Source organism: Ranitomeya variabilis, chromosome 1 (genome assembly GCF_051348905.1).
Source record: "Ranitomeya variabilis isolate aRanVar5 chromosome 1, aRanVar5.hap1, whole genome shotgun sequence".
Taxonomy (NCBI): domain Eukaryota; kingdom Metazoa; phylum Chordata; class Amphibia; order Anura; family Dendrobatidae; genus Ranitomeya; species Ranitomeya variabilis.
Window position 1 is genome coordinate 274628959 of NC_135232.1, and position 24729 is coordinate 274653687.

At 44.0% G+C, this 24729-nt stretch overlaps 1 protein-coding gene and 1 long non-coding RNA gene across 3 annotated transcripts in view; one reads left to right on the top strand and one right to left on the bottom strand.

Moving 5' to 3' along the window:
• Positions 1-955: 955 nt before the first annotated feature.
• Positions 956-4853, bottom strand: COX6A1 (cytochrome c oxidase subunit 6A1). The gene is made up of 3 exons (XM_077294502.1): positions 4693-4853; positions 4434-4573; positions 956-1203 (listed from the first exon to the last, which is right to left on the bottom strand). The coding sequence occupies exons 1-3, from the start codon at positions 4790-4792 to the stop codon at positions 1105-1107; spliced, it is 339 nt and encodes a 112-aa protein (XP_077150617.1). The 5' UTR covers positions 4793-4853; the 3' UTR covers positions 956-1104.
• A 101-nt stretch (positions 4854-4954) lies between these two features.
• The window catches only part of LOC143815379 (uncharacterized), a 99263-nt gene continuing 79488 nt past the window's right edge, over positions 4955-24729 (top strand). The window contains exons 1-2 of one of the 2 annotated variants that reach the window (XR_013223729.1): positions 4955-5000; positions 5708-5783. This is a non-coding gene — a long non-coding RNA (uncharacterized LOC143815379). The remainder of the gene's footprint in view (positions 5001-5707; positions 5784-24729) is intronic. The other variant, XR_013223727.1, reaches the window with a different exon arrangement.

The following is a 24729-nucleotide window of genomic DNA, read 5'->3' on the forward strand; positions in this document are numbered from 1 at the left end:
TGAACATGCATCTGCCCTCTGTGGAACAAGCAAGTCTTAGACATTTCATGGAGCGTGAAGATGTTAATAGCTGCAGTCTGATGCAGAAAAAAATAATGTGCATCCTTAGGGTACCGTCACATTAAGCGACGCTGCAGCGATATCGACAACGATGTCGATCGCTGCAGCGTCGCTGTGTGGTCGCTGGAGAGCTGTCACACAGACAGCTCCCCAGCGACCAACGATGCCGAAGTCCCCGGGTAACCAGGGTAAATGTAAAAAAACCCAAACACTACATACTTACATTGCCGTGTCTGTCGCGTCCCTCGCCTTCAGCTTCCCTGCACTGTGTAAGCGTCGGCCCTAAGCACAGCGGTGACGTCACCGCTGTGCTTTGCTTTACGGCCGGCACTGACACATTCAGTGCAGGAAGCTCTGAGCAGCAGCGCGGACGCCGGGGGACGTGACAGACATCAGAGGGTGAGTATGTAGTGTTTTTTTTTACTTTTACAGTGGTAACCAGGGTAAATATCGGGTTACTAAGCGCGGCCCTGCGCTTAGTAACCCGATATTTACCCTGGTTACCATTGTAAAACATTGCTGGCATCGTTGCTTTTGCTGTCAAACACGACGATACACGCCGATCAAATAAAGTTCTGGACTTTCAGCAACGACCAGCGATATCACAGCAGGATCCTGATCGCTGCTGCGTGTCAAACACAACGAGTTCACTATCCAGGACGCTGCAACGTCACGGATCGTTGTCGTTATCGTTGCAAAGTCGTTTAGTGTGAAGGTACCTTTAGCCTTGTGCAGCTTCTCGTAACTCCCCACTGCCTGTCCTGGGGTCACTGTAACATCAAAGTACCAACAGTCTATGCCATCATAGCAGGCATTCACTGAGATAGAATACTGAAAGGAGGCAACAGATATACATATAACAAAGTACAGGCTCCATAAAGGATCAGTCAGTGCATATAGGTCCAATCAAACTTTATTTAGACAACTTCTACCGCAGCAGTAGAAGGTTAGTGGGCATGTACAGCATTAAATAGAATAGCGTGATCCCTGCTCATTATATGGGCCCATACACCACACTGGTCCAGATATCAAGATGTCCGAGGTTTAATGTTCAGAGTGCTCAGACTCTTCATAGCCGGTCGGAAGAGCATTTGCATGGGAATTGTGGAAAAGGCTCTTCACTCCATCTCCCCAAGGGAATTTCTGTAAAAACAACACATACTCCAGTAAACGCAAAGTACAGAGATTTATTACACCATTACGATAACTGTTATTGTATTATACATAAATACACACAATTCTATACTCTGTATAACCCATATAATGCCAGCTGAAAACTGCAAATTGAAAAACTTAGTTTTAAGGGAAATTCTCAGACCCATTAACCCTGGGTCAGGCGCATCTCTGGCACTCCCGAGTTCAAGCACAGGAGATATATATATATATATATATATATATATATATATATATATATATATATATATATATATATATATATATATTTATCTTGAGATTTTGAGAATGGAAAATGGGAAGAAAAAAAAATTACTTTTGTTAAAAAATTTGAATTTCTGTTTTGCGTACCTTTACGTTTCTCCTCAACTCAGGCCAGAACCAAGATAGAAAAACAGAAAAAACGAAATTACACTCATAAGCGTACAGGCTTTCAACCGATATGTCACAAGAATATCTGTTCATATTTTACCCATGCAGACTCACACGCTAAATTTTGAAAAGCATTTCCAAAAAAATGGATGTAAAATGTTTAAACAATTCACATGTGCCTCCTATGCTCTCAAATTCACATCTGTTCAGCCTGTGGTCTGAAAGTGTAGGATCTGTATTTTCCAAATAAATAAAAAAAAAAAAAAAGTTTCATGACTTCTCCTGATATTAAACCGAGCAAATCATTAAATAAATCTATAGTGGATATAGTGAAAGGTTTTTACAATAGGGATGATGTGAGCTGAATTATACCTGCCAAGAAAGGACTGTATGAAAGTGAACTGTAAGGAAACTCATGTCCATAACAGGCTGGTTTTTGCCAATTTGAAAGAGACCTATGAATTATTTTCCAACTTCTGCCAAAATAGGGTTTTCAATTGTGTCCTGGCTGGTGGTGGTAGTGCACACTCAGTGTGCGTATGTACAGCCACAGAACACTAAGCTTAGGATTGAAGGTGGTAAGCGGGAAGATACTTTGTGATCACCAATCTGGGAATGTGTGTCTAATAATGTGTCCAGAAAACGTCTCTCCAAAAATTGTTTTTTTTTTTTTTGTTTTTTTTTTTAATGTATATTAACCCCTTCATGACCTTGGGATTTTCCGTTTTTCTGTGTTTGCTTTTGGCTCCCCTCCTTCCCAGAGCCATAACTTTTTTATTTTTCCGTCAATATGGCCATGTGAGGGCTTATTTTTTGCGAAACAAGTTGTACTTTTGAACGACATCATTGGTTTTAGCATGTCATGTACTAGAAAACAGGAAAAAAATTCCAAGTGCGGTAAAATTGCAAAAAAAAGTGCAATCGCACGCTGGTTTTTTGTTTGGCTTTTTTGCTAGGTTCACTAAATGCTAAAACTGACCAGCCATTATGATTCTCCAGGTCAGTACGAGTTCATAGACGCCTAACATAACTAGGTTCTTTTTTATCTAAGTGGTGAAAAACAATTCCAAACTTTGCTAAAAAAAAAAAAAAAAAAATTGCGCCATTTTCCGATACTCTTAGCGTCTCCATTTTTCATGATCTGGGGTCGGTTGAGGGCTTATTTTTTGCGAGCCGAGCTGGTGTTTTTAATGATACCATTTCGGTGCACATATGTTCTTTTGATCGCCCGTTATTGCATTTTAATGCAATGTCGCGGCGACCAAAAAAAACATAAGAGTTTCGTATTTTTTTCTAGCTACACTGTTTAACGATCAGGTTAATGCTTTGTTTTTATTGATAGATTGGGCGATTCTGCACGCGGCGATACCAAATATGTGTAGGTTTGATTATTTTTTTTATTGATTTATTTTGAATGTGGCGAAAGGGGGGCGATTTAAACTTTTATATTTTTTTCACATTTTTTTTTACTTTTGCCATGCTTCAATAGCCTCCATGGGAGGCTAGAAGCTGGCACAACGCGATCGGCTCTGCTACATAGCAGCAATCATCAGATCTAGTAACAGGTTTTACTTTCTTGCAGTCCAATATACTAAATAGAAAAAACAAAGTTGTTCCCAACAACATTTAAGTTGCTGACGTAGTGAAATTTGATGTTCACTAGAGATTTTACACAATGGTTTCTGAGCAGCCTGTCACCGAAGGTCATTGCAGACAACCTTAACCAATAAAATTCTGGTTAACGGCTAAATGATCTCCGCTCCACTGTGGCCTGGACTTTCACTAGAAGAGACCACAAAGATGGGCGCAGAAGTGACTTTACACAAAAGCACCAAATATATAATAATTATATAAAAACCCACACAAATCTGATTTTCCTATAAGGTCTCATCTGTCAAACTTTAATGCCACAGGCAGGAATAGACTAGGGATTGTCAGAATGTATACATGTAATCATACATTGGCCCCGATCACCTCCATAGGGAGGACGCTGCAGATCAGTGACCAGTGTCCATGTAATCATACATCTCCCCGATCACCTCCATAGGGAGGACGATGCAGATCAGTGTCCATATAACCATACATCAGCCCCGATCACCTCCATTGGGAGGACACTGCAGATCAGTGACCAGTGTCCATGTAATCATACATCAGCCCCGATCACCTCCATAGGGAGGATGCTGCAGATCAGTGACCAGTGTCCATATAACCATACATCGGCCCCGATCACCTCCATAGGGAGGACTCTGCAGATCAGTGACCAGTGTCCATGTAATCATACATCAGCCCCGATCACCTCCATAGGGAGGACGCTGCAGATCAGTGACCAGTGTCCATGTAATCATACATCAGCCCCGATCACCTCCATAGGGAGGACGCTGCAGATCAGTGACCAGTGTACATGTAATCATACATCTCCCCGATCACCTCCATAGGGAGGATGCTGCAGATCAGTGTCCATATAACCATACATCAGCCCCGATCACCTCCATAGGGAGGACGCTGCAGATCAGTGACCAGTGTCCATGTAATCATACATCTCCCCGATCACCTCCATAGGGAGGACGCTGCAGATCAGTGACCAGTGTCCATGTAATCATACATCAGTCCCGATCACCTCCATAGGGAGGACGCTGCAGATCAGTGACCAGTGTCCATGTAATCATACATCAGTCCCGATCACCTCCATAGGGAGGACGCTGCAGATCAGTGACCAGTGTCCATGTAATCATACATCAGTCCCGATCACCTCCATAGGGAGGACGCTGCAGATCAGTGACCATTCACAGGAGCCATCACTGACGCCCTCCCTCAGGGTGACACCCTACCTTGGTCCGGATCCGCAGGTGCTCATAGGCTACGAACTCCGGGCGGGGCTCATGGTGCTGCGCCTTCAGGTACGCGTTCAGCATACACACGGCCACACCGGGCAGCGCCACCACATAGGTCAGGATCTTCCACGTACGAGCTGTGGGGAGAGAAGTACAGATGAGCGGCTGCATCACCGGGGTGACCTTCACTGACAGCGGCCTGCTGAAGGTGACCCACAGTACCGGCCACCCCTGCCGCACTGGTGTCGCCCTATACCTGCATCCCCGTGCTCAGCATGAGCTGTCGCAGAAAACGGACGACCACGGTTAGCCACAGAACGACCAAGGATGCCAGAGAGCCTGCCCAACGCCGCCATGATGTCCTCACTGAGAGCGGATGCGGACGTGAGACACCTGCTATCCAAGGGACCGGAAGGGGAGGGGACCGGCGTGCTGCGCATGCGTTCAAATTATTGCCTGCAGGCGAAGCGAACACAAATTTCATCCGTGAGTGCGCATGCGTCACGTGCAGCAGCTGGGCGGGAATGTGACGACGAGGACAATGTGGCGGAGGAAATGTCTGCCGTGAGGACTCCCAATGTCACGTCTCTGTCATGAGGGAATCTTATTGCTTTCACTATTGTCAGAGTCAAAATCAATATCATAGAAAATAGGAAAATTTGGAGCCATAGATGCAAATTTTCATTAATGCACCGCTCCAGGGAGGTTTTCTCATTTCCCCCTCAGAGTGGTTTCACTAATGTAAGTTCCTGGCCCCGGTCTTTACACTCACCAGCCGCCGTCTTCGCCTGTTGTCAGTGCCGCTTCAGCTGTCTTCTGCAGGATGTGACCTGCCGGATCGCTGCAGTGTTTGTGATATGGAGGTCACTTCTCAATGTAATTGTATGAGAGCAAGAACGAGTCTCATAGACTTACACTGAGCGCTTGTGTCTGTTACCTCTGGCTCCCAGTCAGTCCGAAGCTGCGGGAACAAGATGGCTGCTGAGTATATTACTACGGGCAGGGAACATGCCTTCATGGCAGCAATGAAATAATAAAAAAAAACAACTTTAAATAATTATTTCCTAGTTCACTAGTTGTCTCCTGCCCATACTTGTTAACCGGGGACCTCCAAAGAAATGCACAGGGTGCAGTAGACCCGATTACAGATGGCAGCAAGCATGGGGACCCTTGACGTGGGTTGCGCGCTTCCACTTTTGGCCATAATATTAACTAATACCTCGCATATACTGCTATGTGTTTTTTGCACTTTTTTATCCTTGTTGTCGCAGGTCTCGACCTATTCTCTGATGAGTCCACCTTAGAGATGACGTCACGGCGCCAGAGAGACAAGACGCAGTACACCAGGTTTGTATCTGAAGTATCTCTAGTTTATTGAGCTTACACAGACTTTTTATTCATACTTATGTCGGAAGCGGATTCACCATATATGGGCTAAGCGTCAGAGTTTACCATTTGTCTCCCTGTGGTTTCACAGACATATTTTTACACAGAACATTATTCGTTATCTACCAAGGACATTTCATCCCCCATGCCCTGCTACAATCAGTTTTTGAGCAATAACAGCTGCATGAAGAATAGTGAATAACAACTTGTTTTTCTCAACTTTAGTAACACACAAAATGGAGGCAAGCAAGATAAAATGGATCCTGCTATAACATCCTTCAGGGTGCAGGTGGGCCCAGATTCCTCTGTACACTGTGGCCTCTGTTCACACAGGATGCTTTTGGTTAGCACTGGGCAGCCCGCCTGGTCTAAGAGTATGGGCGTCACTAATAGGCTGTTAGCCCGATGCTCTGCATCACCTGTATGTGAATAACGCCGCATACAGATTGTATCTTTTATGCACTAATATACCAAGCAGCCACCCCCCCATGGATTGGTAGGCTGAGAGTGGCTGTTTCATCGGTATTGCTGCACCTGTGTTGCCGCCATCTTTAATCGGGTCCACTGCACCCTGATACTGCATTTGTTTGGAGGCCTGGGCAGGTAAGTATCGTTGCTTTTTTCCTGGTGTTTTTTTAAAAAATGTTTGGAGGATTTCTAAGTCCTCTTTTTGTGTTGGTGAGCACTAGCCGTGGGGACCCCATGGGAGAGGCTGGGGAATTACTTGTGATTTGGGGAATAAGCCTTTCAATTATTTGAACAACTTAATAAAAAACGAGTCACAAGTTGGAAAGGAGTCAAAAGGTGAAGCAAGTTCCAAGATTACCCCTGATCTAGACTGGGTCCATGCATTAATATAATGCAATGCATAAAAGGGAACAACGGTGTTAAAGGGGTTGTTCTGGATTAGAATAACATGGTTGCTTTCAGAAAGAGCGCCATCCCTAGCAATGACTTGTGCATGGTACTGCGACTCAGTCCTATTGACGTGAACAATTCCATACACAATCCATTTTTAGGGGTGGCGCTGTATCTTTATATATCAGGCATTGAGAGTACCATTAAAACATAACTTTAATGATTGCAAAAAGCAGCCATGCTCATATAAACATACATAAGGCCTCTTTCACACTTCCGTCTTTTAGCTCCCATCGAAATCAGTCAATTTTTGAAAAAAACAGGATCCTGCAAATTTTTCTGCAGAATCCTGTATTTTCCTATAGACTTGTATTAGCGACAGATTGTGACGGATGGCCACACGTTTCATCCGTCGTGCACTGGATCTGTCAGAAAATTGCTGTCCGTCGGGTGGAGAAAACGTTCAGAGGAATGTTGTTTCTGCACATCGGAAAATCGCTCAGCGAAGGGTCCTGCGCTGCCCATTGTTGGCTATAATGGAAGCCTATGGATGCAGGATCCGTCGCTGACCGTCAAAAACAGGAATCCAGCGTCGTATCCCGTTTTTGTATTCTGAACATGCCTGGAAGGATTTTGTAGTCAGGGGAATCTCTCTCTGTTCAACACCACATTCAAGAAGCAATGTGGAAGAAAAAAAAATTAACATTTAACTTTTTTCACAAAAAAATTATTTCGGCCCAATTTTTTTTTTTCTCAAAGGTATCAAAAGAAAATGGAACACAAAATTTGTTGAACAATGTCTCCTGAGTACGCCGATACCCCATATGTGGGGAAAAGCCACTGTTTGAGAGTATGGCAGAGCTCAGAAGGGAAGGTGCACCATTTGTCATTTTGAACATAAAATTGGCTGGAATTGAAAGATGCCATGTCGCGTTTGGAGAGCCCCTGATGTGCCTAAACAGTGTAAACCCCCCAAAAGTGACCCCGTTTTGGAAACTAGACTTTTCCACAAAAATCATCTTTTACTCCCAATTTTTTTTTATTAGCTAGCAGGAGAAAATGAACCCCAAAAATTGTTGTGCTATTTCTCCTGAGTACGCCGATATGGAGGAAGACCATTGTTTGGGTCACAGCATGGCTCGGAAGCGAAGGACCACCGTTTGATATTTTGAAGTAAAATTGCCTGGAATCAAGAGCAGATGCCCTGTCGCATTTGGAGAGCCCCTGATGTGCCCAAACACTGGAAAGACCCACAAGTTACCCCATTTTGGAAACTAGGCCCATCAAGGGACTTATCTAGATGTTTGTGAGCACCCTGAACCCCCAAGTGCTTCACATAAATTTATAATGTAGAGCTGTAAAAATTAACCTATTTTTTTCCCCAAAAATCATCTTTTAGCTCCAAATTTTTTATTTTAACAAAGGTAGCAGGAGAAAATAGTCTCAAAAATTGTGCAATTTCTCTTGAGTATGCCGATATCCGGTGTATGGAGGAAGATCACTGTTTGGGTTACAGCATGGCTCTGAAGGGAATGAGCGCCGTTTGATGTTTTACAGTAAAATTGTCTGGAATCGTGATCAGATGCCCTGTCGCGTTTGGAGAACCCCTGATGTGCCCAAACACTGGAAAGACCCACAAGTTACCTCATTTTGGAAATTAAGCCCATCAAGGGACTTATCTAGATGTTTGTGAGCACCCTGAACCCCCAGGTGCTTTACATAAATTTATAAAGTAGAGTGAGTATAATCTAACCTTTTTTTCTCATCTTTTAGGATACATCGGGGGCTTATCTACAGCATTACAGAATGCTGTAGATAAGCCCCTGATGCCGGTGGGCTTAGCTCACTGTTGATTTTGGGGGTGACAGATTCCCTTTAAGAAATTTATAACAGAGCTAAGAAAATTTAAAAAAAATAAAAAAATTTCCCGCAAAGTTTTTATTTTAGCCTCTAATTTTTTATTTTCTCAAGGGTAACAGGAGAAAATGGACCCCCAAATTTGTTGTGCAATTTCTCTTGAATGTGCCAGTACCCCATGTGTGGGTGAAAACTACTTTTGAGGCACAGTGCAAAGCTCAAAAGGGAGGGAGCACCATATTATAGTGCAGATTTTACTATTAGGTTGGAGTCACACCTAACGTATAAAAATACGGTCCGTTTTTTACGGCCAAGATACGCAGAAATGTTCATGAACAGTGATTCATATGTCATCCGTATTCAATGCGAGGATGCGATTTTTTTTTTTTTTTTTTTTTTTTTCTCCAAAAAGTATCCGTGCGTCATCCGTATGGCAAGATTTTCTCTCTGGCTTGCAAAATGGACATATAATGGATCCATGGGCTCAAATATTCGTGAAAACATGTATACAGTCTATATATATATATATATATATATATATATATATATATATATATATATATATACACACACACACACACACACACACACACACACACACACACACACACACACACACACACACACACACACACACACACACACTGCTCAAAAAAAGGGAACACTTAACATCAGAATATAACTCCAAGTAAATCAAACTTCTGTGAAATCAAACTGTCTCCTTAGGAAGCAACACTGACAATCAATTTCACATGCTGTTGTGCAAATGGAATAGACAACAGATGGAAAGCATTGGCAATTATCAATACACACTCAATAAAGGAGTGGTTCTGAAGGTGGGGACCGCAGGCCACATCTCAGTACCAATGCTTTCTGGCTGATGTTTTGGTCACTTTTGAATGTTGGTTGTGCTTTCACACTTGTGGTAGCATGAGACGGACTCTACAACCCACACAAGTGGCTCTTGTAGTGCATCTCATCCAGGATGGCACATCAATGCGAGTTGTGGCAAGAAGGTTTGCTGTGTCTGTCAGCGTAGTGGCTGGAGGTGCTACCAGGAGACAGGCCAGTACACCAGGAGATGTGGAGGGGGCCGTAGGAGGGCAACAACCCAGCAGCAGGACTGCTACCTCAGCCTTCGTGCAAGGAGGAGCACTGCCAGAGCCCTGCAAAATGACCTCCAGCAGGCAACAAATGTGCATGTGTCTGCACAAACGGTTAAAAACTGACTCCACGAGGATGGTCTCAGTAAGTGCCCGACGTCCACAGATGGGGGTTGTGCTCACAGCCCAACACCGTGCAGGACGCTTGGCATTTGCCACAGAACACCAGGATTGGCAAATTCGCCACTGGTGCCCTGTGCTCTTCACAGATGAAAGCAGGTTCACACTGAGCACATATGACAGACATGACAGAGTCTGGAGACACCGTGGAGAGCAATCTGCCTGCAACAACCTTCAGCATGACCAGTTTGGCAGTGGGTCAGTAATGGTATGGGGTGGCATTTCTTTGAAGGGCCGCACAGCCCTACATGTGCTTGCCAGAGGTAGCCTGATTGCCATTAGGTACCGAGATGAGATCCTCAGACCCCTTGTGAGACCATATGCTGGTGCGGTTGGCCCTGGGTTCCTCCTAATGCAGGACAATGCCAGACCTCATGTGGCTGGAGTGTGTCAGCAGTTCCTGCAAGATGAAGGCATTGAAGCTATGGACTGGCCCACCCGTTCCCCAGACCTGAATCCGATTGAACACATCTGGGACATCATGTCTCGCACCATCCACCAACGTCACATTGCACCACAGACTGTCCAGGAGTTGGCGAATGCTTTAGTCCAGGTCTGGGAGGAGATCCCTCAGGAGACCATCCGCCTCCACAGCAGGAGCATGCCCAGACGTAGGGAGGTCATACAGGCACATGGAGGCCACACACACTACTGAGCATCATTTCCTTGTCTTGAGGCATTTCCACTGAAGTTGGATCAGCTTGTAGCTTCATTTTCCACTTTGATTTTGATTTCCGTCACCGAAGCCGCGCCTCCTGGCAGCATGAACTCTGTAGGGTGGGAAAGTTTCTGAATATTTTCCCACGCTACAGAGTTCATATGAGTTCATGCCTCCAGGGAATGCAGCTTTGGCGAAAGCACCGCTAGTCACCAAAGATCCGTTCCCCTGTATTTCATTAATTCCCCAGTCTTTTACAGCCGGGAGTGGCCGCATTTAGCAGTGCTCCCGGTTGTAAATTTATTTAACCCCTTGAGATGGATTTACAGCTTGGGACTTGACTGTACGGCGGACAGGTATGGGTTTATTGTTGCTTTTTTTATTTTGGAATTTTTTACAGGAGAACGAGGGTCTTCGGTTGGAATGAGCGTACAATAATGATAATAAAACCTGTGGGTTTTTTTTCATTAAAATACTTTGTTTTTAATGTGTTTGCTTTTTTTAACCCTTTCAGACTAGTGGCTTTTTAACCAGGCTTACAATAGCAAGGTGACATTAACCCCTTATTACCCCATATGCCAATGCTACAGGGCATCTTACAGATGCGCCTTTTCTGTGGTGGCTGGGGGAGATTTTTTAGCCCGGGGGGGGGGGGGGGGCAATAACCATGGTCCCTCTCTAGGCTATTAAGATCTGCCCACAGTCACTGGCTTTCCCTCTCTGGCTGAGAAAATTGTGCGGGAGCCCACTCCAGTTTTTTCTGTGAATTAACCCTTTAATTTAACACCTAGAGCTCCAAAATTGTACACACACACTACTAACGTTATTAGGGAGGGATATCTATTCATATAATTACCTTAAATTGTCTGTCATCCACTTCAGTCTGGACGTCCTTGAATCCCACAATCCACGCCGACTGCCATATTGGAATAACCAAGTGATGGGTATTCCAATATGGCACCTGCTGGTGGTACCAGGCCCTTGCGCAGTACCACCAGCGGGTCATCGCCGGACCCCCCTGCTCCTGGGACTCCCCCGCCACAAGGACCCCTCTAGAGCCCCACTCTTTCCCTCCACAGCCCCGCTCTCTCCCTCAGCAGCCCCTGTCCCCACTGGCCGTCGCGCTCTCTCCCTCTGCAGCCCAGCTCTTTCCCTCTGCAGCCCAGCTCTCCACCTGCAGGCCTGTGAGCTGAGCAGGGAGTGCAGTGCCGGTGGAGGAGGACACACACGCTGCTTGTCGTGTCCCTTTCGCGGTCCGGCAGACGTGGCATGCCCGTGTGTCGTGATGAGTCAGGCTGGGCCCGGTGCTCGGCTCCCACGGACTCCGCTCATGGTAACTATTCAGTCTGTGTGTGGAGGAGAGGAAGGTGACTCCGGCAGGACAGGACGGCTCTGGCAGCCTCCATGCAGCAACAGTGCGGGCTGTGATCACCAGGCGCCATGGCAACTGCCTCACCTGCTGTACGGGGTGGTATATCGCATTACAGGGTGGGGAGTGCCAGCCGAGTGTTAGCGTATGTGCACATGTTCAGGATTTCTTGCAGAAATTTCCTGACAAAAACCGGACATTTCTGCCAGAAATCTGCATGCGTTTTTTCCCCAATGCATTAAATAGCGGGAAAAACGCAAAAAAATCAGCAAAATTAATGAACATGCTGCTTTTTTTTACCGCGATGCGTTTTTTTGCGGAAAAAAACACATCATGTGCACAAAAATTGCGGAATGCATTCTAAATGATAGGATGCATATGTATGCGTTTTTATCGCAAAAAGAACGTGAAAATTCCTTAACGTGTGCACATACCCTTAGGGTAAGGATCCAAGGTCAGTCTGTGTCACGATAAGGATGCGAGCTGTGATATCGTATAGGAGAGAATGGTTTTGTATTGTGCTAGAGGCAGCAGGACTAGAATTGTAAACTAACAGCCCCGACAAAGTACTGTATATTAGACATAGACTGGAGCCACAGCTGCTGCCCCCCAACTAGCTGGCACTGTGCAGACCACCTGCACTGCTTCACCTTCTCCAGTGCTTATGGCAGTATAGGTGTATGGAGGAGTAGGGCATCACCACCCTACCGATTTGATAGCATCGGGCCTCCCATCTAGCATAAAAATATAACGGATATGCAATGGTTTAGGCTATGTTCACACGCTGCGGTTTTTGCTGCGGATCCGCAGCGGATTTGCAGCTGTGGATCCGCAGACGTTTTCCATGCAGGGTACAGTACAATGTTACCCTATGGAAAACCAAATCCGCTGTTCCCATTTTCCTTTTTTCCGCTGGAAAATCCGCGCTGATTTTCTGCGGAAAAAAAGAAGTAGCATGTCATTTCTTTCTGCGGATTCCGCAACTGTTTTCCACCTGCACCAATAGGAAAGTGCAGTTGGAAAACCGCAGTGGAATTCGCAGAAGAAACTGCACAAAAAACCGCAGGGAAATCCACCGCGGTTTTGCACTGCGGGATTTCCAAATCAGGACCTGAAAAATCCGCAGCAAAAAAAGGATGGTGTGAACAAGCCCTTACTGTTTGTTCAGTAAGGATTTAGCAAAAGCTGACCATTGAATTACCGGCTTTTCTGCTATCTAGCGCTGTATGAAACATAAATATATATGTGTGTGTCAATAACAAAAATATATATATATATATATATATATATATATATATATATCTATACTATGTGTAGACATTTACTTTATTCTATTCTAACCTGTCAGTGTAATTTTACTGTACACCGCACTGAATTGCCGGCTTTTCTATAGGACACCGGTGCGTATTTCTCGCAAGTCGCACTGATGGTGTGGTGTGCGAGTTTTTCTCACACCCATAGACTTGCATTGGCGTATTTCGGGCATAATACGGTGACAATCGCAGCATGTTGCGATTTCACTCGCACGTATAATACGGCCGAGAAAACAACGGATTATAGGAGCTGCACCATAGATTAATGTTGGTCCAAGTGCTATGCGATTTTTTTTTTATCGCATAGCACTCGTCCATATTACGGTCTAGTGTGACCCCGGCCTTATGGTTTGAGAGTGCCATGACTCACTGGTAGAGCCCCTGAGGTGCCAGAACAGCAGAACTCATAAGTGACTCCATTTTACAAAATACACCTCTTGATGATTTAATCTAGGGGTGCAGTGATCATTTTGACACCACCGATGGGTAACAGAATTTTATACCATTGGGCGGTGAAGAAAAAATAATTACATTTTTATCACAAAAATTTTATTTCAGCTCCAGATTTTACATTTTCACACAAGAAGTGGATAAAATTGGCACCAGAACTAGCCATACAGAGATTTTCAAGCGGGACGGAGCTGTTTTTGCCTCCTGGAGCGTAGATTTTCCTAAAATAGTATGCAGACTCCATATATAGAGCCCTTAACAGAATCCCCCCCCATTTGACCCCATTTTGGAAATTAGACCCTTGCCAAATGTGAACGCTAAGGGTATGTGCACACATTCCTGATTTTTCGTGCATTTTTATTGCACGTTTTTTCGTCGGTATTCCGCCGCAAAAAATGCATACATTATGCATCCCATCATTTCCAATGCATTCCTCAATTTTTGTGCCCATGTTGCGGTTTTTCCGCAAAAAAAAAAACGCATGTGGAAAAATACGCAGCATGTTCATTAATTTTGCGGATTTCCCACTGTGTTATTGAATTGGGAAGCTCCGGAAAAAAATGCAGAAAATCCATGCAAAAAACGCGACAAAACCGTGAGAAAAACGCGTGCAGATTTTATGCGGAAAATCTTCGGTTTTGCTCAGGAAATTTCCGCATAAAATCCTGACGTGTGCACATAGCCTTAGGCCATGTGCACACGTTCAGTATTTTTTGTGTTTTTTTCTCGTTTTTTCGCTATAAAAACACGAAAAAAACGCTTACATATGCCTCCCATTATTTTCAGTGTATTCCGCAATTCTTGTGCAAATGTTGCATTTTTTTCCGCGAAAAAATCGCATCGCGGAAAAAAAAGCAACATGTTAATTAAATTTGCGGCATTGCGGGGATTCCGCACACCTAGGAATGCATTGATCTGCTTACTTTCCGCATGGGGCTATGCACACCATGCGGAAAGTAAGCAGATCATGTGCGGTTGGTACCCAGGGTGGAGGAGAGGAGACTCTCCTCCACGGACTGGGCACCATATAATTGGTAAAAAAAAATAATTAAAATAAAAAATAGTCATATACTCACCTTCGATGGCCCCCGGAGTCTTCCCGCCTCTCATCGGTGCACGCCGCCGCTTCCGTTCCTACAGATGGGGTGTGTGTGAAGGACCTGTGATGACGTCGCGGTCACATGACCACGACGTCATCGAAGGTCCTGCACACACACACCATCTATAGGAACGGAAGCCGCCGAGGAGATCGGCTGTCTGCAGGTGAGTATAACCAATTTTTTTATTATTTTTAAACATTCTATCTTTCACTATTGATGCTGCATAGGCAGCATCTATAGTAAAAAGTTGGTCACACTTGTCAAACACTATGTTTGACAAGTGTGACCAACCTGTCAATCAGTTTTCCAAGTGATGCTACAGATCGCTTGGAAAACTTTAGCATTCTGCAAGCTAATTACGCTTGCAAAATGCTAAAAAAACGCGAAAAAAATGCGGATTTCTTGCAGAAAATTTCCGGTTTTCTTCAGGAAATTTCTGCAAGAAATTCTGACGTGTGCACATACCCTTAGCGTTTTTTTCCAGAGCTTCCCAATTCAATAACATAGTGGGAAATCCGTAAAAAAACCCGCAAAATTAATGAACATGCTGCGTATTTCTCCGCATGCGTTTTTTTTGCGGAAAAATCCGCAACATGTGCACAAAAATTGCGGAATGCATTGGAAATGATGGGATGCATAATGTATGCGTTTTTAATGCGTTTTAGCCATGGAATACTGCTGAAAAAACGCTAAAAAATTGCTAAATATCCGCTAATAATCCAGAATGTGTGCACATACCCTACAGGTGGTTTATGCACACTGGAGCTCAGAAGGGATGGGGCATTTAGATTTGGGAGTGTAGAATTCGCTAAATTTCTTTTGGGGGGGCAAGGAGCCATTTCGCTTTTCCAGAGCCTTTGTGCTACCAGTAACGTGGAATCCCCTATAATTCCATTAACAGATGATATACCTGAGTGGGGACTTGCTATTTTTGTGGATTTAGTTGAAGCTTTTATAGGGAACATTTTACATAACGTTTGGGATCACATTTATCCGGCGCTCTACCCTGAGCACTTACTTTGGGTTTTCCATCGAAATCTCCAAGCTACGTGACAGATGAAAGTCCCAAGGAAACTATGATCAGGCAGCAGAGTTACTGTTTGCTCCATCTGGCCTCTGTTCAGTGGTGTCCTTCCTTTCCGAGGTTCACAAAATTATGGTGGACCGCGGTTTTATGCACGCCTAAAAAGACGGACACTGCCAGATCACAGATCAGACTGCGTCCACAGTGCCTGCTTCTGCCTCATTATGGGGAATCTTCTGCCGGATGTTCTATCTGAATCACGTATTTCAGAGATTTGCACGGAAGCCCCTGTGTAAGCGCAGAGCGCAGGATAAATGTGCGCCGAATCTTACTGCTATCTTTGGGAGGCAGAATGAACAAATTCACAGCAAGTGAAGAATTGTTTTTATTTTATTTTTTTTATGCCGTTCCTTGTGCGGTATAAGTGATTAGACGACTTTATTCTTTGGGTCATTGCGATTACAGCGATACCAGATTTATAGCAGGTTTTTATATGGGGCTGCTGTCACACACTAAAAGACGCTTTTTTTGTGTAAGAAGAAGTTTTTGCATAGCCATATCTTGAGAGCTATAATTTTTCCAATTTTCGAATGACCTGGTCATGTGATGGCTTGTTTTTTGCAGGGTGAGCTGACATTTTTATTGGTACCAATTTTGGGCACATGACATTTTTTGATCACTTTATATTCTGATTTAGGGTATGTTTCCACGATCAGGATGGCCGGCGGTATCGCCGCTCGGCGCTAAGCCCCGCCCCCTTTCTGGGACGCGATCATGCCGGATGTGTTAACTCTTCACATCCGGGATGATCGCTCTCTCCCATAGGGCCCTGTGATATGCCTTGCGGGGACGCTGCGTCCCCGCAAGGTGTACGGACATGCTGCGATCTGAAAAGACGTGCAGCATGTCCGTAGTCGCAGGGCCGCCGCGTGCGGGTTTCCACGCATAGTGGAGACGGGATTTCATCAAATCCCCTCCACTATGCTGGAACATCTGGACGCTGCGTGTTTGACGCTGCAGCGTTGCGCAGCGTCAAACTCGCAGCGTTTACTGAACGTGGAAACATACCCTTATATGGAGGCAGAATGAACAAAACCAGCAATTCAGGAATATTTTTTTCCCCGTTCCGCGTGTGGTAAAATTGGTAAGGCAGTTTTATTCTTCATGTCAGTATGATAAAAAAAAAATACAGCGAAGCCTCATTTATACCTTTTTTATGTTTTGGTGCTTTTACACAATAAAAACTTTTATAGAAAAAATAATTATTTTTGTATCGCTTTATTCTGAGAGCTATAACTTTTTTATTTTTCCACTGATGGAGCTGTATGGTGGCTTGTTTTTTTGCAGGACAAGATGGCGATATCAGGGGTACCATTTTTTTCCAGTCGTCTTCTTGATCGCGTTTTTTTACACTTTTTCCAAGCGGTAAGATGATAAAGCATAGTTTGCTTCTTTTTTTTTAATGACATTCATTGAAGGGAATAAGGCCGGGTTCACACTTGCATACGGGGGCTTTGCGGACGGCTGCGTACTTCCTCCGTGAAGCTCCGCCCACTTCCGCACTTCTGCTGTTTAGGTCCGCCTACTTCTGCATGCGTCCTGCGTACCTATCTTTAATATTGGGTACGCAGGACATGCAGATGCGTCCGCATGTGGCAATTTGAGGTGTGCGGCGACCACACGGGATCGCAAAATTTTGCATTCACGTGCGGTGGCCTCACCTCAAATTACCGCATGCGGACGCATCCACATACATTTGCAGGTCCTGCGTATCCCAATGTTAAAGATAGGTACGCAGGACACATTCAGAGTAGACGGAGCGTAGGCAGGGAGGAAGAAGGGAGGGCAACGCTATGATGTCGCGGGGGCACCGGTCTGAAGGCAGAGGGAGCTTCCGTTCCTTTGCCTCCCTCCTGAATGTTGCGATCGCTCTCGATCGCAGCACTTGGGTTAACAGCCAGGGGCGGCGCTGACACTGCTCCTGGCTGTTGGTGCACACGCTCAGCCTCTGGTAGAGCTGCGTTCCTGCACTGATCGGGCAGGAAGTGCTGATATTTCAGCATCTCCTGTGTGATCATGCTGTAATCGGTCAGTCAGATTGACTGACTGATCACAGCGATCTGTGTGCAGGGACCGACGGCATGGTTCCCTGCACCTCTTCTTGTGCCTCTCAGCTGTCATAGACAGCTGTCGGCACTGAACTGTCACTGCTTGTTTACATGCAGTGACAGTTTAAATGCATGACAGACACAGCCTGTCCTGGTGCGGGAACTGACGCCCTGCCATGATGGACTGTGCCTGTCACTGGACGCTAAGGGGTTAAAAGGGATCTGTCAACAGGATTTTACAACAAAAACTATGTGCACTTAATTCTTTCACACACAAGTTCAGGGATACCTTTACAGTCTGTTCCTCTGAAACTGAGAAATCCGCATTTTAATTTATATGCAAATGAGGCAGGCAAACTATTTGTAGATCTGAAGCCCCTGTCACTCCAGCTCTCTTGCCCACCCAGTGTTGCCTCCTCCTGATTGACTGACAGCCTTGATGCTGTATGGCTTCAGGCAAAGGAGCTGTCAGTCATGCAGGAAGAGGCGGTGCTGGGCGGGCAATAGAGCTGGAGTGACAGAGGATTCAGATCTTCACCTTCATTTGCATATCAATTCAAATGCTAATTTCCCAGTAATGGAGGAACTGATTGGCCATGTAAAGGTATTGCTGGACTTGTCTTAGAAAGAGCTACATGAACATATAAATAGTTTGGGGGTGAAATCCTGCTGACAGATTCCACTTAACAAGACACCCAGTTCATTATTATATAGAAGCATAGGTACTTTTATGAATGAAGGTAATGTAATATTTGCATGTGGCTTAGCAGTGGGTTGTCAAATTTACTGGTGGGCCCTTGACCCTCCTGTCTGACACTGCAAGTAACCATAGGGCTTTGTGGTAAAACCTGGAAAGGATCCCCCATTTCCTCATCAAAATATAACAAAATTAATACAAAATGTGTGAAGTTGTAGATTCTTTTTTTCCTGTTGACTTACACCGTAGAAAGTCGTTCACAAACAACATCTAGCAGGGGTTGTGTTTCCGAGCTGAGGATTCAGTGAGTCAGAAAGTGGGTGAGCTGGTTATTTCCATTTCTTCTTCTCTGACTTACACCTGTAGTTACTCCTATTGATGTGAAAGGGAGCTGAGCTGCATTACCTATGACCAGCCATGCTGCTCTGGCTCAGTACACTTTGTACAACCCAACTGGTCAGTGTCTTCCTGATGCATCGTATATTTTGTATTCATCGGGACGAATTCTGGGATTAGCCGTCATATGTAATTAGCGCTTCTCATAAATTACATATAACAAAACTGTGCATGATTATGAGGGTTTGGGCATTCCCTAGACTCTGCTCACATCTCAGAGCCTCTATTGCAGATTTTGTAAAAAAAATACCTACAACGTGATGAGCTATTTTATCTGGTGAAATGCTGGGCCCCACAAAGGAAATCTGACAGTCCCAATTATAATCAGTGGGTTCCGTCAGGCGACATTAATATCTGTCAGGTCAGGGATCTAGGACATCAGTTATTTTTGTTTTTCTGCTTCTGTGAAAATCTAAACCGTGTTTTAAAAAGATGTGTTAAATGTGGCACATTTAGGCGAGTCGTGTAGGAGACGGAGACATAGGGCATGTTAACCACATGGCCTTTTTGTTCTACCCCTGCCGTTTTTGTTACTGCAGTTCCCTTTCTCTCCACAAGGTGTCAGATTTTAGCTTCAAATGCCGACAGACGTATTAAATGCGTCTAGATGCACTAACGATGGTCTTCCTTCCATTTCATGCTCATGATTAAAGAGAATCTCTTGTGAGAGTTGTTTCTCTATTATTATTATTATTATTATTATATATGAGTATTTGGTGAGTTTTTGATGTTGCAGATTTTCACCACATATTACTGTAGCTAAATTAGGTACTTCGTGTTTTTTTCATTGCATTTTATGTGCTTCTTTTGTCCCTCTTTGGTATGTCATGTTTGAAATAACGCTGTAATGTTTTAAATAAAAAATTGCTGTGTCAAAAACTCACCAAAAACTAATCGTAGGAATGTAACCCTTGACTTTATACTCCATCCTTTTCACACATAGCTGCATAGTGTTACTTTAATTGGAATACAGTGGTTTGAACTTGGGAGCTGTTGCTTGCCAACAGCCCATGGTACACCAATGTAATAGCCATCTTAGTAAGAGGATTATGAATAGGCACAAACAATACTTCATGAGAAATCATAGCACTTGGACTAGTGTTAATCTATGGGGCAGTTCACATCAACGTTTTTTTTTTCTCAGCCGTATTCAGCGTGCGTGTAAAATCGCAGCAGGCTGCGATTGTCACCGAGACTCGCCAATGCAAGCCTATGTGTGTGAGGAAAACTCGCACAGCACTCTGACCATGCAAGTGCTGTCCGATGTTTACGCACCGGTGTCCTTTGAAAAGCCGGCAATTCATGGGCCGCATACAGTAAAATCACAAAGTGACAAGTTAGAATAGAATAGATATATACACATAGAATACATAGATATATAGATGTTAGTGACACACACATATATATGTATATATATGTATATGTATATATATATATATATATATATATATACTGCTCAAAAAAATAAAGGGAACACTAAAATCCTACATCCTAGATATCACTGAATGAAATGTTCCAGTTGTAAACCTTTATTCATTACATAGTGTAATGTGTTGAGAACAATAAAACCTAAAAATGATCAACGTAAATCACAACTAATATCCCATGGAGGTCTGGAGTTGGAATGATGCTCAAAATGAAAGTGAAAAATGAAGTTACAGACTAATCCAACTTCAATGGAAATGCCTCAAGACAAGGAAATGATGCTCAGTAGTGTGTGTGGTCTCCACATGCCTGTATGATCTCCCTACAACGCCTGGGCATGCTCCTGATGAGGCAGCAGATGGTCTCCTGAGGGATCTTCTCCCAGACCTGGACTAAAGCATCCGCCAACTCCTGGACAATCTATGGTGCAACGTGACGTTGGTGGATGGTGCGAGACATGATGTCCCAGATGTGTTCAATCGGATTCAGGTCTGGGGAACGGGTGGGCCAGTCCATAACTTCAATGGCTTCATCTTGCAGGAACTGCTGACACACTCCAGCCACATGAAGTCTGGCCTTGTCCTGCATTAGGAGGAACCCAGGGCCAACCGCACCAGCATATGGTCTCACAAGGAGTCTGGAGATCTCACCTCGGTACCTAATGGCAGTCAGGCTACCTCTGGTGAGCACATGGAGGGCTGTGCGGCCCTCCAAAGAAATGTCACCCCACACCATTACTGACCCACTGCCAAACCGGTCATGTTGAAGGATGTTGCAGGCAGAAGATCGCTCTCCATGATGTCTCCAGACTCTGTCATGTCTGTCACATGTGCTCAGTGTGAACCTGCTTTCATCTGTGAAGAGCACAAGGCACCAGTGGCAAATTTGTCAATCCTGGTGTTCTGTGGCAAATGCCAAGCGTCCTGCACGGTGTTGGGCTGTGAGCACAACACCCATCTGTGGACATAGGGCACTCAGACCATCCTCATAGAGTCGGTTTCTAACCATTTGTGCAGACACATGCACATTTGTGGCCTGCTGAAGGTCATTTTGCAGGGCTCTGGTAGTGCTCCTCCTGTTCCTCCTTGCACAAAGGCTGAGGTAGCGGTCCTGTTGCTGGGTTATAGCCCTCCTACGGCCCCTTCCACATCTCCTGGTGTACTGGCCTGTCTCCTGGTAGTGCCTCCAGTCTTTGGACACTACGCTGACAGAAACAGGAAACCTTCTTGCCACAGCTCTCATTGATGTGCCATCCTGGATGAGCTGCACTACCTGAGCCACTTGTGTGGGTTGTAGAGTCTGTCTCATGCTACCAAGAGTGTGAGAGAACAACCAATATTCAAAAGTGACCAAAACATCAGCCAGAAAGCATTGGTACTAAGATGTGGTCTGTGGTCCCCACCTGCAGAACCACTTCTTTGAGTGTGTCTTGATAATTGCCAAATATTTAGAATTGAGAGTCTTCAGTGGTTGATACCTTTTAATGGCTAACTGAAAAGATGGTAACAAATTGCAAGCTTTCGAGACTACAGTACTCGGGTCGCTTCATCAGGCATCGACTAATACAAATTCTGAAGAATCACATATTTGTGCACAGCACAGCACAGAAATAATGCCTTAGATAAGACAGGTGACGTGAAGCAGAACTACAATTATGTGAGTGATAAACAGTTATGTCCGTAAATATTTGACCAGTTCGTAGATAAGGAGTGAATGTTTTATTTTCCTCTGATTGGGGTCTGGTTCTATGTTATGATGCCCCCACACGGTCTGAGGAGCAAATTCCTTAATTGATGTAAAAAGACATAAATCCATGAGACACATTCATTCCTGCACTGAGTGTGTCAAAGGTCATCATCAGCTTTTATTCCCAGACTCTTCTGTCTCTCTTGAGATTTGAAGTTACCTTTTAATACAAGTAATTTCATGTCAATAATGCTATGATCAGGGAGACAAAAATGTATTGCCACAGGTAGTTCCATTCGTCACAAAACGCTGCGTTGTGCATGCGTTTACATTTGCATTGTGCGTTGCGTCGCCGACGCTGCGGCGCACAACGCGAATGTGAACGTAGCCTTAGTGGTCAGTTTGATTTCACAGAAGTTTGATTTACTTGGAGTTATATTCTGTTGTTTAAGTGTACCCTTTATTTTTTTGAGCAGTGTGTGTGTGTGTGTGTGTGTGTGTATATGTGTATGTATATATATATATATATATATATATATATATATATATATATATATATATATATATATATATATATATATATATATATATATATATATATACACACACACAGTGTACTTATTTTCCATCATAATATGCAAATAAAATGATAAAAAAACAGACAATGTGATTTTCTGGATTTTTTTTTCTGTTTGTCCCCCATAGTTGAGGTCTACCTATGATGTAAATTACAGACGCCTCTCATCTTTTTAAGTGGTGGAACTTGCACTATTGCTGACTGACTAAATACTTTTTTGCCCCACTGTATATATTAGATAGAAATGAAAAAAAATGCCGCAGGGTCCACCTATAAGTAATAACCAGCAAAGGCTATGCAGACAGCTGAGGGCTGATATTAATAGCCTATCAAGGGGCCATGGATACTGGCCGACCCCAGGCTAATAACATCAGCTCTCAGCCGCCCCAGAAAAGGCGCATCTCTAAGATTCGCCAGTTCTGACACTTAGCCTTTTCACTTGCCCTGTAGTGGTGGCCTGTAGTGGTGGCAAGCTGGGTGATAGTTGGGGAGTTGATGTCACGTTTGTACTGTCAGATGACATCAAGCTCTGAGGTTAGTAATGGAGAGGCATCAATAAGATGCCCCCATTACTAATCCCATAGTCACATTGTATGAAAACACAGACACCCAGAATAAATTCCTTTAATTGAAAGAATGACACAGACTTTTTTAATAAAGCTTAATTAAACTGTACTTATAACCTCGCCCATTCCACCGACGGCCTTGTCATCTGCAAAAGAGTTAAAAATAAAAAACAACAATATTCCTCACCTTTCCGCAGAGTTGTTGCTAATCCATTTGTCCCACGACGGGTCTAGGTCTGCTGCATCTAGATGGAAGTTGCATGATGCGACCATACAGCCTGTCATCCAGCAGAGACACTGAGCAGCGTGTGCTCAGTGACTCCCTGTGAACTCCTATTCCCTGTCTGAGTGCTGTGCAGTGTCATCAGACAGGGAATAGGAGTTCACAGGGAGGAGACACTGGGCAGCAAATACTCAAAGGAAAATTACTGATCATGTGCACGCACTTCAGGATTCTCATTGAATTAGCTGGCAAAAGGATTCCCTAGTGTTTTTGGCCCAAATCTGGAAGGAAAAAACGCATTGAAAATGCATCAAACGCAACGTGTGCTCACAGCCTTAGGCTACAATGCTAACTACCGGGCCACTATATAAACTGCATTCACAAATAGCAGGAGGCCATAGAATGTGGGACATCCAAGAGGGATGTTATTTTCTCCATCATCTGTTGGTACATTGTACTCTATGATATAATATGATTCTGAAAACAACATATAATTAAGTTACTTTGCACACTTTTGTTTCCTTTCGATAAAGTAAAAAACAAGCAAACCTATAGGAACCTATATGTTGAGTATCTATGTTTTTCTGTTGCGTAAACGCATGTCAAGGTGTGTGATTATGGAATACATTTTTACAATAGTTACATGATGTTTTTTAATGGTTTGTGAATTTTTTTTCACGCACAAAAAAGTGCAATTTTTTTCTCAGAATGTAAGTACTTGCACTAATATATTATAGTGAAAGTCTCCAAAGGTCTCTCACTTTAATTTTTCCCTGCCATAAAGACCTAATTAGCAAATATTAATTACGGTATGTAAAAGGAGACATGTTCTTTTGGAGGGCACAGAAGGACAATGTCAGTGTACACGTCAGAGTAAAATTATACCATTATTGTGCCTAACAACCTCAATATGTGCCTTCAACTTTTTGTCCATTTTTTATTTCTCTTTTAGTTATTGTTTTACAATTATATCTGAACAATTGTTTGTAATCAGTGACCGCAGACAACAAACCTTTAGGCTGTGTGCACACGATGCAGATTTGCTGCGGATCCGCAGTGGATTTTTCCGCTCAGAAACGCTGCAGATCCGCACTGTGATTTACAGTACCATGTAAATCAATGTGTAAAAAAAAAAAAAAGTTGTGCAGATGGTGCAGAAAAATCAGTGCGGATTTAAAAGAAGTGCATGTCACTTCTTTTATGCGGATCTGCAGAGTTTCTGCACCCCTCCATGATGGAAATCCGCAGTGGCAAAAACTGCATCAAATCCGCACAAAATCTGCATCAAATCCGCACAAAATCTGCATAAAAACCGTG